This window comes from Dermacentor variabilis, chromosome 9, assembly GCF_050947875.1.
Source record: "Dermacentor variabilis isolate Ectoservices chromosome 9, ASM5094787v1, whole genome shotgun sequence".
NCBI lineage: Eukaryota > Metazoa > Arthropoda > Arachnida > Ixodida > Ixodidae > Dermacentor > Dermacentor variabilis.
This window is the reverse complement of record NC_134576.1, coordinates 26,538,876-26,556,311: the sequence shown is the minus strand read 5'-3', so window position 1 is coordinate 26,556,311 and position 17,436 is coordinate 26,538,876. Positions and strand designations below refer to the sequence as shown.

At 48.9% G+C, this 17,436-nt stretch overlaps 1 protein-coding gene across 1 annotated transcript in view; it reads right to left on the bottom strand.

The window, feature by feature from the left end:
* LOC142592562 (dermonecrotic toxin SPH-like) overlaps nucleotides 1–17,436 on the bottom strand; it is a 124,449-nt gene that overhangs the window by 11,785 nt on the left and 95,228 nt on the right. The window contains exons 3-4 of the mRNA XM_075704080.1: nucleotides 17,313–17,436; nucleotides 11,437–11,562 (exon numbers count right to left, since the gene is read on the bottom strand). The exon at nucleotides 17,313–17,436 is cut by the window's right edge and continues 11 nt beyond it. Coding sequence (XP_075560195.1) covers nucleotides 11,437–11,562; nucleotides 17,313–17,436 — 250 coding nt within the window. The remainder of the gene's footprint in view (nucleotides 1–11,436; nucleotides 11,563–17,312) is intronic.

Genomic DNA, 17,436 nt, shown 5'->3' with positions numbered 1-17,436 from the left:
GCTAGAAAGCCTCAGTTTTAACCCAACTTCTAACAACTGGAACAGCGACGGCAAACTGCGACATGTCTTCTTCGCATTGGAAGACGCTGCCAGGACGTGGTTCGAGAACCGAGAAGCCACTTCAACGACCTGGGAGCTGTTCCGAAGCGGCTTCCTGCAGACATTCGCAAGCGTCGTACGCCAGGAACGAGCCCAAGCACTATTAGAAACCCGGGTGCAGCTACCTAATGAGACAACCGCGATCTTCACGGAGAAAATGAGCCGTCTATTCTGCCACGCTGACCCTGAAATGGTTGAGGAGAAGAAAGTGCGCTACTCATGCGTGGTGTGAAGGAGGAACTTTTTCGCCGGAATGGAACGAAGCCCACCGAAGACCGTCGACGAGTTTCATTGCGAGGCCTCCCGCATCGAGAAGACACTCGACATGCGAAACCAGCAATTGCACCGCCGCACGAACTCGACAAACCGCGCCGGAGTTCAGTCACTGGCCACAGAAGACCTGCACGAGATTATCCGAGCGGTCGTGCGGAAGGAGCTACAGATGCTGTTCCAATCATCGCAGCCTCAAATGGCTTCGATTGCCGACGCCGTACGTGAGCAGCTCAAACAACTCGGAGTAGCCCCTGAATCGCCACAACCTCAGCCGCAAGCGATGACATACGCCGCTGTAGCCCGCCTCCGCTTTCCCCTCCGCGCCGACGGCAGGGCCCAGCGACGACACAGTTCCGTCGTCCACCCCCCCCCTCCCCGCCAGCACGCCAACCCGTCACCTCACGCGGCGTTCCAAGGAAGACTGACGTTTGGCGTGCCCCCCACCACCGTCCGCTTTGTTATCACTGCGGAGTAGCCGCACACATCGACCGCCTACGCCCATACCGGGAGAAGGGACTGCGAGGATTCGCAGTTAACGCGCCGCTACCACAGATTGGCGAACGACCTCGCGATATCGCCGACTACCTCGCCGCCACTAAGTCGAGCCCTCGACCACAGTCCCGTTCGCAGTCACCAGGCCGCTACCTCTCGCCGCAGCGCCGACCATACACCAGACCAGCCCAGGCCGCGCTACGAGCCCATATCCGGAAAACTAAAAGGAGCAACCGATGGAGGTGCGGTTGCTGTTCGTCGCACTGACGAAGATCCTCCGCCACCGACGAAGACGACCAAGAGACCATCTCGACGACATAACAACGACACACCGCCGTCCCGACAAAGTCAGGAAGCCAAGACTACACCGACGAAAGACGACTTCACGACGCGACGGTCCAGCTTCAGTTCAACACTACGCAGCCGTGATCCGACGCCAAGACCTAACTGCAACGCCAGACAGGAACCACCGACCGCGACGTGCTTCTCGACGGCCACGCAGTTACCGCCTTAGTGGACACAGGGACTGATTACTCCGTCATGAGTGGACACATAGCCACCCAGTTGAAGAAAGTTAAGACTACATGGGAAGGCCCTCAAATTCGGACCGCTGGAGGACGCCTCATAACGCTGACTCGAATGTGCACGGCAAGAATTACCATGCACGACCGGACTTACCTTGCCACCTTCATTATCATCCAACAGTGTTCTCGGCATGGGCTTCCTGCACCAACACGGCGCAATCATCGACCTGAAGTTGAAGTCAATAACGCAGTCGGCAGATCAAGCGATACCGCCGGAGAGCTTTCCTAGTCACCGTGCCTTGAGTGTGCTCGAAGATCAAGTGAGCATCCCGCCTCGCTCCAGCAATGTTAGTTCGGTCGGCACCGAAACACCTGCTGACGTAGAAGGCGTCATCGAAGGCGACCAACGTCTACTGCTCGATCGCGAAATTTGCGTTGCAAGAGGAATCCCCCGACTGCACAGAGAAAACACGAAAGTGTTGCTGACAAACTTCAGCCAGGAGTTCAAGCACATCAACAAGGGCATGATGACCGCGTACATCGGGGAAATTCTGGAAACCAGCAATGCGTTTGTCCTCTCGGATTCTGCCGCATCTTCCCCGACGACCGTAGTTCCCGAACCATACTTCGACATAAATCAGAATTTCCCCATGATTAAGCAACAGCAGCTCAGAACTGCTTGTTGGCCTAGTTGGTGCCTGCTAAAAGACATGTTTTTTGCCGCAATTGAACACTCACAAAAGGAAGACACTTAAATAAAAGGTGTTGTCTTTATGTGTCTTCCTTTTGTGAGTGTTCAATTGCGGCAAGAAACATGTCTTTTAACCGCTCAGAAGTTTACTTGGACGATACAGAGAGCTTTTAGACGTCACCAATGATTCGATAAACACCAGTCGCAAAGCATCGCATAATAACCAAAGAGAGTGTGCTCGACCACTCCGCCAGAGCCCTTATCAAGTTTCTACGCGAGAACGCGAGGCTATAAGGTACCAAGTCGCCGAAATGCTGCGCGACGACATCATCCAGCCGTCAAAAAGCCCGTGGGCATCTTCTATAGTCTTCGTGAAGAAAAAGGACGGAACCCTACGTTTCTGCGTCGATTATCGTCGTCTTAACAAGATCACGGAAGAAGCACGTATACCCCCTCCCACGAATAGAAGACGTATTGGATCGGCTCTGCAACGCTAAATCCTTCTCGTCGATGGACATCAAGTCTGGCTATTGGCAAATAGAAGTCGACGAAAGAGATCCCGAAAAGACCGCCTTCATCACCCCAGACGGCTTCTATGAGTTCAAGGTTGTGGCATTTGGACTGTGCTCGGCGCCTGCAACGTTCCAGCGCGTGATGGACACGGTTTTATGAGGATTGAAGTGGCAGACCTGTCTTGTTTACCTGGATGACGTCGTCGTCCTCGCCGGAAATTTCGACGATCACCTTAAGCGGCTTGCGACAGTATTAGAGGCCATCACGTCATCAGGGCTTACTCTAAAGCCGGAAAAGTGTCGCTTCGCTTAGGACGAGCTTCTGTTTCTGGGCCATTTCATCAGAAAATCTGCACTCCGCCCCGACCCGCAGAAGACAGCTGCCATCGCCAACTTCCCGCAGCCCATCGAGAAGAAGGCAGTGCGTAGATTCCTTGGCATGTGTGCCTACTACATGCGCTTTTTCAAGGACTTCTTACGCATCGCGGAGTCGCTAACAGATCTAACGAAATGTCATGTCGAGTTCAAGTGGGAAACGCCGCAGGCCGATGCATTTCAAGAACGCAAACGACGCATGCAATAGCCGCCGGTACTTGCGCACTTCAACGAGGACGCCGATGCCGAAATTTTCACTGATGCCAGTAGCCTAGGCCTCGGTGCTGTCCTAGTCCGGAGGAAAGACGGACTTGAACGGGTAATATCTTATGCTAGCCGGTCGCTGTCAAGAGCGGAAGGCAATTATTCCATGAGGAATGCCTCGCCATTATTTGGGCTACAGCAAAATTCCGCCCTTATCTATATGGCAGGCCATTCAAGGTGGTCAGTGACCATCACGCGTTGTGTTGGCTAGCTAACTTAAAGGACCCTTCAGGACGGCTGGCGCGATGGAGCCTCAGACTACAAGACTACGACATCACTGTAACCTACAAGTCCGGAAGAAAACACTCAGATGCCGATTGCCTTGCCTATAACGCGCCCCCATTGACCCACCGCCGCAAGATGACGAGGATGACGACGCCTTCCTTGGAATAATAAGCGCGGAAGACTTCGCTGAACAGCAACGAGCAGACCCGGAGCTAAAGGCCTCGGTGATTATTTGGATGGGTACAAGACGTTGTCCCTAGGGCATTTAAGCGCCGATTGTCTTCGTTCACGCTTCAAAACCACCTACTCGTGAAGAAGAACTTCTCACCAGTCCGCGCCAACTACCTTCTTATTGTTCCGTCGGCGCTGCGTCCGGAACACTGCACGCCCTACATGATGACCCGACCACTGGGCACCTCGGTTTCTCCCGGACGCTATCGAGGACACACAAAAACGAATACTGGCCGCGCCTAACCGCCTATGTCACCCGTTACGTCAAGACATGTCGAGCCTGTCAGCGACGCAAGACACCACCGACAAGGCCAGCGGGATTACTTCAGCCGATCAAGCCTCCTTACCGACCTTTTAAGCAGATCGGGATGGACTTACTGGGACCGTTTCCGACATCAACTTCCGGAAATAAGTGGATCGTCATGGCGACGGACTATGTCACCCGCTTCGCTGAAATTAAAGCTCTACCGAAAGGCAGCGCAGCCGAAGTGGCGAAATTTTTCGTCGAGAACATCCTCCTGCGACATGGTGCCCCAAAAATCCTCATCACCGACAGAGGAACCGCTTTTACAGCAGAACTCACCCAGGCCATTCTGCAATACATCCAGACAAGCCACAGGAGGAGAACTGCCTACCACCCGCAGACGAATGGTCTCACTGAGCGCCTGAACAAGACCCTCGCCGACATGCTAGAAATGCACGCTGACGTCGAACACAAGACTTGGGATGCCGTCCTGCCGTACGTAACATTCGCTTACAACACGGCGGTGCAAGAAACAACACAGATCACGCTGTTTAAGCTGGTTTACGGCAGGAACCCGACGATGACACTCGACGCTATGCTGCCGCACGTCACTGCCGAAGAAAATCTTGACGTCGCTACCTATCTCCAGCGCGCCGAAGAAGCCCGACAGCTCGCCCGCCTACGGACAAGAACCAGCAGCGTACCAACAGCCGACAATACAACCTCTGACGACGCTTCGTCGAGTACCAGCCCGGCGACCATGTTTGTGTTTGGACCCCAATACGCCGACGAAGACTGAGTGAGAAACTATTGCGGCGCTATTTCGGACCCTAAAGGTCATCCGACGTATTGGCGCAATGGACTATGAGGTCGTGCCCGACGGCATTTCGCATTCACAGCGGCGCCGCGCACGATCTGAAGGGGTCTACGGGGTGCGCCTTAAACCCTTTTGCGGACGCTGACGAACTTCCTATTTTTTTTTGTTTTCTTTGCTACGAGTGCTTTTGTTTATTACTTTTGTTTGTTTGCGGCATCGGGTCGATGCTTTTTAAGAGGCGGGTATTGACACGTGTTCTTGTCTTTATCGGGCGACATGTTTCACCGTCTAACAAATGTTATGGTACAGCGCAGGACGCGCCTGCATGTATCAGAAGTTTCTGGAATGATATCGATTCTTCGATCCGCTGTCTGTGACCGAACCTTGTGTAATCTGGTCGCATGTGTGCGCGACGCGAATGATGTAGAACTTTGTGGAAGGCACGCTGGTGCCAGCGACTACTCTGGTGCATTTTACGACTGATGTATAAAAGCCGACGCGCTTGACCCGCTGATCAGATTTTCAACGATCGCCGACCGTGTTCGCCGCTAGCGTTGTGCTGTTAGTGTAGCGCGTTTTTTGGGCACAGGTTCGCCCAATAAAAGTTAGTTTTGTCTTTCACAGTATTGCTACTGTGTTCTTCAACGTCACCACCACGTGACAATACCTTCCGTAACGCAGCGCCAAAGTGCACGGCACCCTGTAGTTATCAGGGGAAACTCCCCGCAGCACCATTAGAAGCGGCGATTGGTGCTCGTGCTGAAATAAGACGCTTCTTCTTCGTGACAGACAAAACCACAGGCCTGCGTTTTCTCGTGGACAGTGCTTCGGAGGTCAGTGTCATCCCATCCTCAGCTGAGATTCTCAATCTTCGGCAAGTCTAGTCAAGACTACAAGCTGCCAATAAGACCGCCATTGTCACCTTTGGGAAACAAGCACTGTCCCTCAACATGGGCCTCCGCGGGACATTCCGGTGAATTTTTCAAATTGCTGATGTTGCCTACACATGTTGGGTGCGGATTTCCCGCGCCACTACACTCTCTTAGTTGACGTGCACCGCAAACACCACGTTGATGCTACGGCACACCGTTTTTTGCGTGGCATAGCCTCGCGAGTGCCACTTCCAGCAGTCAATAGCGCACTGCTGATGTCAGTATACATAAAGCTTCTTCAGGAATTCCCGTGGTTTCGTCGAGCGGCCAACTTCCTTTTGCCAGTCAAGCATGACATTCATTACCACGCCTGTCCACGCTCGACCTCGTCGTTTACCACCTGATCGCTGCAAGATCGCAAACCGGAAATTTGAACACATGCTCGAACTCGTGATCGTGCGCCCTTCTTGAAGCCCTTACGCGTGTCCACTGCATATGGTGCCAAAGGCGTCACCTGGAGACTGGCGGCCGTGAAGAGATTACGGTATGCTCAACAATGTTACTGTTCCGAACGGTTACCCACTTCCGTACATTGCGGTTTTCTCTGCACCACTACCCGGAACAGTTATATTGTCCAACATCGACCTGGTGAACGCTTACCATCAACTTTCTGTGGGAAAAGCGGATATTCCCAAGAACGGAATCATCAGGCCATTTGGACTCTTCGAGTACGTGCTCATGCCTTCGGGTCTTCGCATTGCTGCAAAAACTTTTCAAGGATATATCGACACAGTGACAAGAGGATTGGCTTTCTGTTTCGCGGACGTTGACGATTGGTCTTTCGTCGCGACGCAGAACACCACATCCAACATCTGGGCCAATAACTTCATTGCCTCGCAGAATTCGGCCTTATCGACAATAGGGCGAAGTACGAATTCGGCGCGCACGAGTTGGACTCCATGGGTCACCGTTTTAACGTGGATGGCATCCGCCCCTTTCCATTAAAAGTCCAAGCCATACAACATTTTTCTCAGCCGTCTTCCATCCACAAATTGCGCAAGTTTCTTGACCTCGTGAATTTTGACAACCGCTTCATCCCTAACTGCGCCGCTTTCCTTCGGCCCCTAACGGACATGCTCAAGGACAACAAATCCAAAAGGACTGAACTCATCTGGTCCCCAGAAGCACTAGCCACTTTTGATATCATCAAGACCAATCTGTCTCAGGCAACCCTTCTTGTCCATCCGGGACCAGGAGCCCCACTTTGCCTCATGACCGATGCATCCAATGTTGGTATTGGAGCGGTGCTTAAACAGTTCGCGGATATAGTCTGGCAGACCCTTGCCTTCTTTTCTCGGAAGCACACATTCACGTAGACCCGCTATAGCACATTCGGAAGAGAACCCTCGGAATGTACACGGCTGTACTGTACTCACTTTAGACACTTCACGGAGGTTCGAGAGCTTCACATCAAGACAGAGCACAAACAATTCATCTGCGCCATCCGGTCGAATTCTACAAAATTTTCACTACTGGAAACCTAATATCTCGCCTTCATGGCAGGGTTCACGACGGCGATAGGCGCGTACATGGAAAGGACAATGCCGCAGCGGACGGGCTGTCATGCTACGCCTCTTTCATCACTAGGAGCGACAAACCGGTTAGCATCGACTTCTCCGCACTTGCTGTCCAGCAACAAGTCGGCAGTGTAATTGTGATTCATGGAAAACCTGGCGCCTTACATCTCTATGATGTGCACTTTTCACTTTGTGCCGTCTCTATTTTTTGTTATGCATTCACGTGCACCACACATCCAGTCCTTCCACTCAATTACCGGTGCATCGTTTTCGATGCCAGTCATAAGCGATTCCACCGTCGAATCCGGCCCACGCAACGTCTGGTGACAGAACGTCTTGTTTGGCCGGGCATCAATAAGGACGTACGTGCCTGGGCCCATGGTTGTCTGATATGTCAACAATCGAAGGTTCACCGATACAAAAGAGCACCTTTCGACTTCTTTGCGCCACCATCTGGATGATTCTACAAAGTACACATCGGCATTTCCAGGCCATAGGCGCCATAAAACGGGAATATCTACCTCCTAACCTGCATAGATCACTTTACCCGATTACAAGCTTTCCATTTGCCCGACATCAGTGCTGAAGCCATCGCAAACGCCTGCGTCGCGGGCTGTGTTCCGCGATACGCCGTACCGTCTAGTAATACAACCGACACAGGACGCCAGTTTGAATCATCATCATCATCATCATCAGCCTGGTTACGCCCACTGCAGGGCAAAGGCCTCTCCCATACTTCTCCAACAACCCCGGTCATGTACTAATTGTGGCCATGCCGTCCCTGCAAACTTCTTAATCTCATCCGCCCACCTAACTTTCTGCCGCCCCCTGCTACGCTTCCCTTCCCTTGGGATCCAGTCCGTAACCCTTAATGACCATCGGTTATCTTCCCTCCTCATTACATGTCCTGCCCATGCCCATTTCTTTTTCTTGATTTCAACTAAGATGTCATTAACTCGCGTTTGTTCCCTCACCCAATCTGCTCTTTTCATATCCCTTAACGTTACACCTATCATTCTTCTTTCCATAGCTCGTTGTGTCGTCCTCAATTTGAGTAGAACCCTTTTAGTAAGCCTCCAGGTTTCTGCCCCAGTTTGAATCGGCAATACTGAATAACCTGCTATCCTCCTAGGCACTTCTCGCATACGCAACACGATATAGCACCCCATCGCCAATGGTCTTGCTGAACGTTTTCACCACTCCATCAATACTTAGGTCATAACGCCGCCTGACACCACTTACTTTTCCACATCACTATCACTGGTTATGTTGAATCTTCGGGCTACACTTAAGCAGGATCTTCGCAGTACGCCTGCCGAGATGGCTTTTTATTTATTTATTTATTTGTTCATTTATTTATTGAGCACACCCTCAGGGCCGTTACGGCTATAGAGGGGAGTGGTTACAAGCAAAACGGGTAACTTCAACACACAGGAGTTAATAATATTTGGGGTTTTACGTGCCAAAACCACTTTCTGATTATGAGGCACGCCGTAGTGGAGGACTCCGGAAATTTTGACCACCTGGGGTTCTTTAACGTGCACCTAAATCTAAGCACACGGGTGTTTTCGCATTTAGCCTCCATCGAAATGCGGCCGCCGTGGCCGGGATTCGCTCCCGCGACCTCGTGCTCAGCAGCCCAACACCATAGCCACTAAGCAACCACGGCGGGTAACACACAGGAGTTAATACAGCCGAATTTATATGAATGTATGTATATATATATATATATATATATATATATATATATATATATATACATAACAAATGACATTAGATATACAATGTTAGCTATGGCGTTTGTGAGTACAGGTTGAATAATGTGAAGGAAAAGGTTCCTAGTTATGCAGTCCTACCTATGCCGTTCGTGCATAATCAGTGATCTGCGATGGTGGCAGTCGTGGCGGCAAGGCGATTCCACTGAATGAAAGTGCATGGTATAAAATGCTCTAAAAAAGCGTTGGATCTGCATAATGGAATGCCGACCTTATCAATGTGATCCACTCTGGGCTATACATACGGAGGTGGGAAAATAAGTTTATTGCGTAACAGCGGGTGATGAAATAACTAATGAGAAAGGCACAGACAGAACATTTTGGGACGTGATGACAAGGACGGTAAGTTAAGGCTAGATTTCATGGCACTGATACGCGCGGTTCCATTATATTAACAAAGAATGGAATCAACAGAGTTATTCTGAACCATTTCCAGTGAGTGCGTTAGGTTTCTATGCCCTGAATCCCTGATTGAAGCAGCATACCCAAGTTTGGGTGGTATAAGAGCTTTATAGAGGATTAAATTTAAGTAAGAAGGTGCTTAGGAAAAGTTACATCGTAAGCAGCCTAGCATTCGGTCAGCGTTACTTATTATATGAGCGATGTCGGTATTCCAAGTGAGATCGGAGGTGATGTGAAGGCTTACCAAATCTAATGGAGCGTTATTAAGGGAGTATACAGGTGTACTCAGGTGTAGTCCTGGATACACGCGTGAATTTACTCTTGTTAACATTTAGTTCCATTACCATCAGTTGCATGATGCAAAAACGGTGTTAAGTTCAGCTTGAACTCTGGGTACATCCTCATCGCAAGTTATTTCGGTGTAAATTGCATAGTCGTCAGCAAATAGGTAAATTTGAGATGAAACACAGGAAGGGAAGTCGTTAATATATATGAGAAATAGGGGGACTCCAAGCGCGGAGCCCTGTGGTACACCCGAATAAACAGGACCTAGATTAGAGGTTACTTCGTTAGCTGCAACAAACTGTGAACGGTTAGTGAGAAAAACCTCAAGCCAGTACAAAATTTTAGGATCAAGGTTTAGATGAAGCAGTTTATAGATTAATAAGCAATGGCACACTTTATTGAACGCTCTTGCGAATTCTAAAAAATTCGGTCTGCAACTAAAGAGCGGTCAAGCAATAGGTTCAGTTTATGCGAGAATGATACTAGTTGGGTTTCACGTGAATATCTTTTGGGAAGTTGTGTTGAAACTCAGAAAGAACGGAGCTTTCTTCTAAGAAGTTGGCAATTCGAGAAAATAGAATATGCTCGATAATTTTGCATGGTATACTGATTAAAGATATAGGCCAATAATTTAGTGGGGAATGTTTAGTACCAGTTTTGTAGAGTGGAATTACCTTCCCCACCTTCCAGTCAGTAGGCAGTGAACTTTTGTCAAGTGACTGCTGGAAAATATTTGTAAGAATAATAGAACAATATGCACAAGTGTTTTTTAGAAACTTTGCATTGATTAAGTGACAGCCAGGAGCAGATGAGAGTTTCAATGATGCGATGATTTTTTTCTATGCCGATGGGTTCGATTATTAAAGGTTACGTTGCGGCGTAGTCGTACGATAGTGTAGTTGGGCGTGTTACATAAGCGTGTTTAGAAAACTTCGCGTAAAAACGTCATTTAATACGGATGCACAATCGGCAGGGTGAATTGCGTTATAAGTGCTAGGGTTGGAGCACCAGTACGCCATTCAGGGCAATTCTTCCGCCCTACCGTTCATCGCCGTGCCCTGACCCCACCGACCACACCAAGAGGCTGTGAGCGTCTTTCCCAACACTTCGTGCTCCTGAACCTCACTGCCAGCCCCGTACCTACGCATCGCATATTACCGAAGAGCTGGTGACGTCCTCTTAAGTTTTAGTCCGCCGTGACTCCATACGGAAGCCCCTGCAACGCCGGTCATACCATGTCATTGATTATGCCGGCAAACATTTCACCGCGAACTTAAACGGTCCACATGTCAATATCTCTGTCGATCGCCTCAAACTCGCCTTGGTTGAGGACCCACTCCCACAGTCACCGGATAAACACATGAGCCCAGAGCGAGTTGGTCTTTGCCAGACATCAAATGTACTTCAACACCCAACTCCCAGACCCAAACTCCTCAAAGTACCATTCCGGGTACCTGCACGGCAGCGGCATCGATGTCGAGGACGATGAGGAGAACGGCGGCTGGCGAAGGACAGGCCATTGCATGCGAAGCGAAGCGGGCGCGTGGCTCAGATCACACCCGGCCGGCACAAGGTGGCCGAGAGATTTATCCACCGAGGAATGACCGGCCGCTAGGGCCTTCAATTAACATATACTCCTCTTTATTGTGGCTCATCGTCATCGCTGATTTTGCACGGCGCAGTCTCATTAAGTATAACTACACACATACCCCTGCTCGGCCACAGCGAAAAAGAAAAACCTTAGTCCTCAGTGTGGAAAAATCAACAGATATACTTACCTACATGTTCAAGAAGGTCGAAGTGGTTTTCCGAAATGGACAACCTATCCAGTGCTCCCTTCAAAACTTCTTTGTCAGCTGTACTAAATATCGATAGAAGTACGTTTACCATGCGACTTGGAGGCACTGAAACACACGAAACAAGAATATGTTAGTGGTTCACATTTTCAAAGGCATCTGCTGCTTTATTAAGCCAGTTTTACGGCGTACATTGCAGTCTCACTAACTCGAAGCCGAACACGTGGGAAAAACTGAGAACACGGGAAGCTCGACTTTCGCAACTGTCAATAAACGAAGCTTAACTGCTAATCTAACTAAATTCTTCCCAGGAAAGAACGCAAGGTTTTGGAGCTGCAAACATACGTAAGCAAATAAAATTAATCCACGATAACGCATTTTAAAAACTTAAAGTGCGAATGGAGCAACTACACGTACAACAGATACAAACACTAAATAGGGTTTGTTTGTATTTTTATCTCTTCCTTTCACGTTGTAAGTCAAGGACGTATGCCTGAAAAGCCCATGCACATCCCTACCGTGCGCATTTTATTAGCCTGATGATGGTAATGTAGATGCAACAATAACTAAGGATACAAAACAACCCAGCTAGGAGCTGTGAACTGAGGTCAAAATGAAGCTCCTGCATGGTGTGGTTCCATACAACATAATTTTACAAGCTTATATTGAGTTAAGCGCCAGTCTGAGCCGTGACGCAGTTGTCTGCGCAAGGCTTACAGCTAACTAGAAAAAATTCTATGAAGTCATTGCGAGAATTCTTTTCCCTCCATTCAAAAATGCACGGGTTGATACACCGCAAGCTTGGTATAGCACGCTTTTGGAAAATGATGATCAGTGCAAAAGAGATGTGTGACAGGCGCTGGTAAGTGCTTGCCAGCACGCAAGCCCTTATATCCACGCATGTCACGTCGTGTCTGTGTATCTAGGCGTTTCCTATCTCAATACCGATAGAGCTAGCGCTAACTTAAATTACGGGGCTTTACGTGCCAAAACCACGATCTGATTATGAAGCACGTCACAGTGAGGTACACCGGAATAATTTGGGCCACCTTGGGTTTCTCCACGCGGACCTAAATTTAAGTACTGGGGTGATTTTCCTATTTCGCCCCCATCGAAATGCGGCCGCCGTGGCCGCGATTTGGTCCCGCGACCTCGCGCCCAACCCCATGGCCACTAAGGAAGCGCGGCGGATAAAGATGTGGCTTTGGTCGAGCAGCCGCGGTGGCTTAGCGGATACAGAGTTGTGCTACTCAGCAAATGTGGTTGCCGACCACGGCAACCACATTTTCATGGCAGCGGAATGCTAAAACACTCGTGTCGGACGCTTTGGGTGCGCGTGCAAGAATCCCGGGTGAGCAAAATTAATCCCGAATATGCCACTATGGTGTGCCTCAAAAGCATATCGTGATTTTTACTTGTAAAACCCTTAAACATTTTTTAGGCTTTGGTCATGCGGTGTTGCAGTTTCGTATATATTGCATGTGGCATATTCTCACTGACACCGAAAATGTACTTTTACATCACTGACGTCATAGTAAGAGTAGTCCTCGAAGCCCATCTATGCAGTTTCATCATCTCGTCTCATAAAAGCCATGCTTTAGCAAAGCTATCCGCAGTTATAGGAGGCTCATCTATTAATGCCATTCTTTCTTCTCTGTAAATTTGAAATAGGCCATTGCTTTTTTACCGAAACTTCACCAGAAAAAACGCCTCGATTTGATTTGAGTGTTCTTTTTTGCAGTTCGTCAGTGGCGCCAGTGGTGGTTCGCCCACTTTATCACCACGATCGGCAGATCATTTGGGATGAATAATAAGCAATGTTTAATATAGAGGGAGACGAATGGCTACATCATAAGGTCGATAGTTTTCGCGCACACTGTAACTCGGTTAAGAACGAGAAGTGCAGGAAACAACGGGCACGATTTTCGCTGCTCGCAGCCATATGATACCAACATGCCAAGGAAGGCATCAGGGAGACTATGTGCTGCTTTAGTTGATACTAGCAAACAATAGGGCGATTAAAAATGAAAATGGTCAAAGAGTAAGTGACCTTGTCGCCGGTGGGCGCCGCACCTACATCCTGTTACGTCTCAACACGGCCCAGAATGGAGCTGCCCCGAGGCAACCCCACTTCTCCAGAAGCGCCCATCCAAAAGTCAATGCAGCGTTGACACCGACTACTGACGGGTCCACAAAAGGACCCTCTACTAGTACCTTACAGCCTGATCTACTGATGAAAAGGGCCAACGTCGAATACTGCCGAGGAGCGGCACCGACCTCGGATTCCTAGATTGCGACACGCTTGCTAAATATGTTAAATTTGCTAAATATGCGGGGCATATTTAACACCATCTGAGCTGAAGAACGACGGAACGATGAGGTTGCGATTGGCCGGGACGCAGTCATCAGATTCCCTAGTATAGAAGCCTAGGGAAAACGACGGTAATAAGAGCGGATACCTTTCGCGCAGAGAGGAGTGGCTGACGTGTTCTGATGTGAACTCAGATGTTTAATATGCTCCTGCATGGAGTTGGTTTCCGTATGTGGAGCCAGTGTAACAATTCTGAAATGAACCTTTTTTCCTTTATTCCTACTACCGGACGTACTCGTCGATGGGCTTGGTGTATTCCTGGCCCAAACGCCACCTCATAGACGCAATAGACTGGTTGGCAGCGCTGAAATCAAGAAAGGAGTCCTCACGATCTGGGATCGGCGGACCTGTGAACGTCGCTCCGGGAGACACAAAGCTTGCAAGCTCGAAGTAAAGTGCTGACGGAAGATTGACTTCTGTGGATCCGGGATCAACAGAGCTCCTTTTCATGGCTCAGGGAGGCACAACAGTCGCACTGGTGTCTTGGACGGCTCGAGGAAACTGGGGAGAAGAGCAACAGAAGGCAGTTCCATGATCTTGGATAGGTGGACCTGGCAACATGGCTCCGGGAGACACAACTTTCGGAAGCTTGAGGTGGGGTGAGTGCTAGTGTGAATACGTTTTGCCGGACAGTAATGACAGGGTTCTGTCGGGCAATTAGATGTACTTGATCGCCACCGGGAATGCGGTCAATACACGGGAAGATGTTGTCGGCTCTAGGGAAAGCATGGGTATTACAGTGGTAAAGAAAGAGAAGCTGTTGCTCTTGGCAGCAGAGTTTGGTACGGGTAATAACCATAAGTTGAGTAAGCCTGAAATTCGTACTGCGATTGACAAAGTGGGTTTCAATGAGGACGAGCTTACAGATGCCTGAGAAAAGATATGTCGCGAGAGGAAAGAAAGGCAGGAACAGCAGCGCGAGCAGGAAAAGAAGGAGCGTGAGAGAAAACAAAGAGTAGAAAAGGAAAGAAGGCGGGCCGAAATTGAGCTCGCGAAAGTAAGACTAGAACAGGCAAGATTAGCGCGCAGGGCGGATGGGGCGCCACCGCAAACGGAATGTCACCACAAACGCCCTGGTCATACCAGGCAGTGCATTCGTAATGACAAAGGCAGGTTGCAGGTACGAAAGGTGCAGGGGGTCTGTAGCGAGGAGAATGACCTAAGTGTCCCTTGTATTCCCTGGCTGACAAGTTTGAGAAGATCTTTCAGACAGCGCCCGCCTCGCATACGGCTTAAAGAAGTGATGCAGCCGTAGGCTATTCAGAATGTGTAACGGCGATACAAGTTTTGTGAACACAATATATTGGTTTTAACAGCTCACTGACATTCTGAAAGGGATAGCTTGCGCGGGCGTAAATTTTAGAAACTTTGTTTTCTCGATATTTTGTTCTTTGTCTTAAGCAGATAAGTTTCTTTTTTGTTTGTGTGAGATACGCTTGAAACGCAAAGCCTAGGTTATTTGTTACGAGCCGCTAGTGGCGCGCTTAAGCGTCAGTTCACTTTTGGGAAGGTTCGTGAGATTTTCTTTTCAAAGTAAAGTGTGTTATTTAGAGGAGCCGTCGTTTAACCACACAAGTGTAGAAAGTGTTTGTACTATTCCTTTAAAGTGTGTCTTCCTTGGACATAGAGAAGCAAAGAATTACTGCATGTCTTACACGTGTATTCATAAGACAGCAGCGTTTTAAGTATCGCTTAGAGCAGGTGTAAAATAATTTAGAAATGAGCTTGAATATTCGTGTAGTTTGAGGTGCATAACTTACGCAACATCTTTTTTCTATAGAGCAGGTCCTTTGTGGAAAATAGATAGAAAACGTTAGTGCGTAAGTCGCACAAAGGTGGGAGATAGCACAGCCTTATTCAGAATCTGTGGATTGTTCTGAGAGAAAAGCCTTGTTTTCACGACCTGTGCTTGCCTCGCCAGACTTTCGCAAGGAATAGTTTCTCTGGTGCGACGCCAGCGACCGTGGTCTAGATGTCGTCCTTGCACATCAAAAGGGAAGCGGTGAAGAGCCTCCAGTGCTATACCTCAAGCAAGATGAGTTTAGTACCTGGGAGAAATAGTGCTTGAGCATAAAAGCTTGTCCAAGCTTTTCCATTGAAAGGCTTGGACGTTATATTCAGCGCACAAAATTGACGGTCAAGAGCGACCATTACCCACCTGCAATGGCTCCAGCGAATGTCGGTAAAAAACGAGTGACTGCTCTGATGGAGTGTCATCTTGCAGGAATACAACTTCGAGGTCAAGTATAGGAAAGGGAGGTAAAATAAGAATGCACATGGTCGGAGCCAGGAATTTCAGGCAATGAACTCAGAGTATTTTTTCAGGAACGTGTTTTGTACAAATCGCAATCGAAGTTAGTCAAATAGGTCACAAAGGCAGAAATCTGTTACCTATCTGACTAACATATTTCTGTCTTTGTGAGAGCTGAACACGACAGATAATGAGAGAGACAGGTAGAGGTGTCGAACATTGTAAAGCGATGCGGGGATCATAACGTCTGGTAGGCGTGTCGCTCGGGCACGCCGACCAGTGGATATGTGTGCCTGTGTATTCATTGGCAGAAGGACACGCTCTAGCGAGGGATCAGTCCTCGAGGTCCAGTGGGACATCAGCCATCACTTCTAGAACAGTCCCCGAGGTCGCGACCGAACCTGGACGCCTCGGGGAATCTCACAACTGGTCACTCTCAGATCAAATCTCTTCTCGGCGCAGGTGTCTATTATGTCTCAACACGATCAAGGGTATTTATTAGACGGTTGCCATGAGGTAATCCCACCCATTGATCTACGCCTACCTAGAAGTGAACGCAGCGTTGACACCAACTGCTGACGGGTCCTCAAAATGCCCCTCTATCTGTACCTGAGAGCCTTAATTAATGAGGAAAAGGGCCAACGTCGAATGCTATCGAAGAACAGCGTCGACCTCGGATTCCCAGATTTCGATGCGTTGGCTAAATCTGCTAAATTTACTAAACATGCCAAATATGCTGAATATGCTAAATATACAGGGCACATTTAGCATCATCGGAGGTGGAGTGCGGCGGAACGATGCGATTGTGATTGGCCTGAATACAGTCATAAGATTTCCTAGTCTAGGCCCCTAGGGCCTAGGGAAGACGACGGTAATAAAAGCGGGGACCTTTCGTGCACGGAGGAGTGGCTGGCGTGTCCTGATGTGAACAGAGACGTTTATTATGCTCCTGCATAGAGTGGGCTTCCAAATCTGGAGGCAGTGTAAATAATGCAAATAAACCCTTTTTCCTTCATTCCTACTACTGCACGCATTCGTAGGTGGGCTTGGTGGATTCCTGGCCTAAACGCCACCTCGAGCCGCAACAACCATGTGCATTAGCGTTGGGTGGTCTACAAATTAAACTCCGGCAACTGTATACGCACACCAGAAATGTTCAATATGAAGAATGTTGTGTGTCATACTACATCTCTGTGTGAAGAAAACAACAACAAAAGAAAAATCTTACACCCGTACCTTCACTCCAAAGATAGCTCATCAGACTCTCGGCCAGGCTAACACCCCCTGCGTACATACTTTCACTTCCATTTAGGTTTGCAGTTTTGATGTCCACGTAGAGGAGTAGCATTTTGTTCCTGTA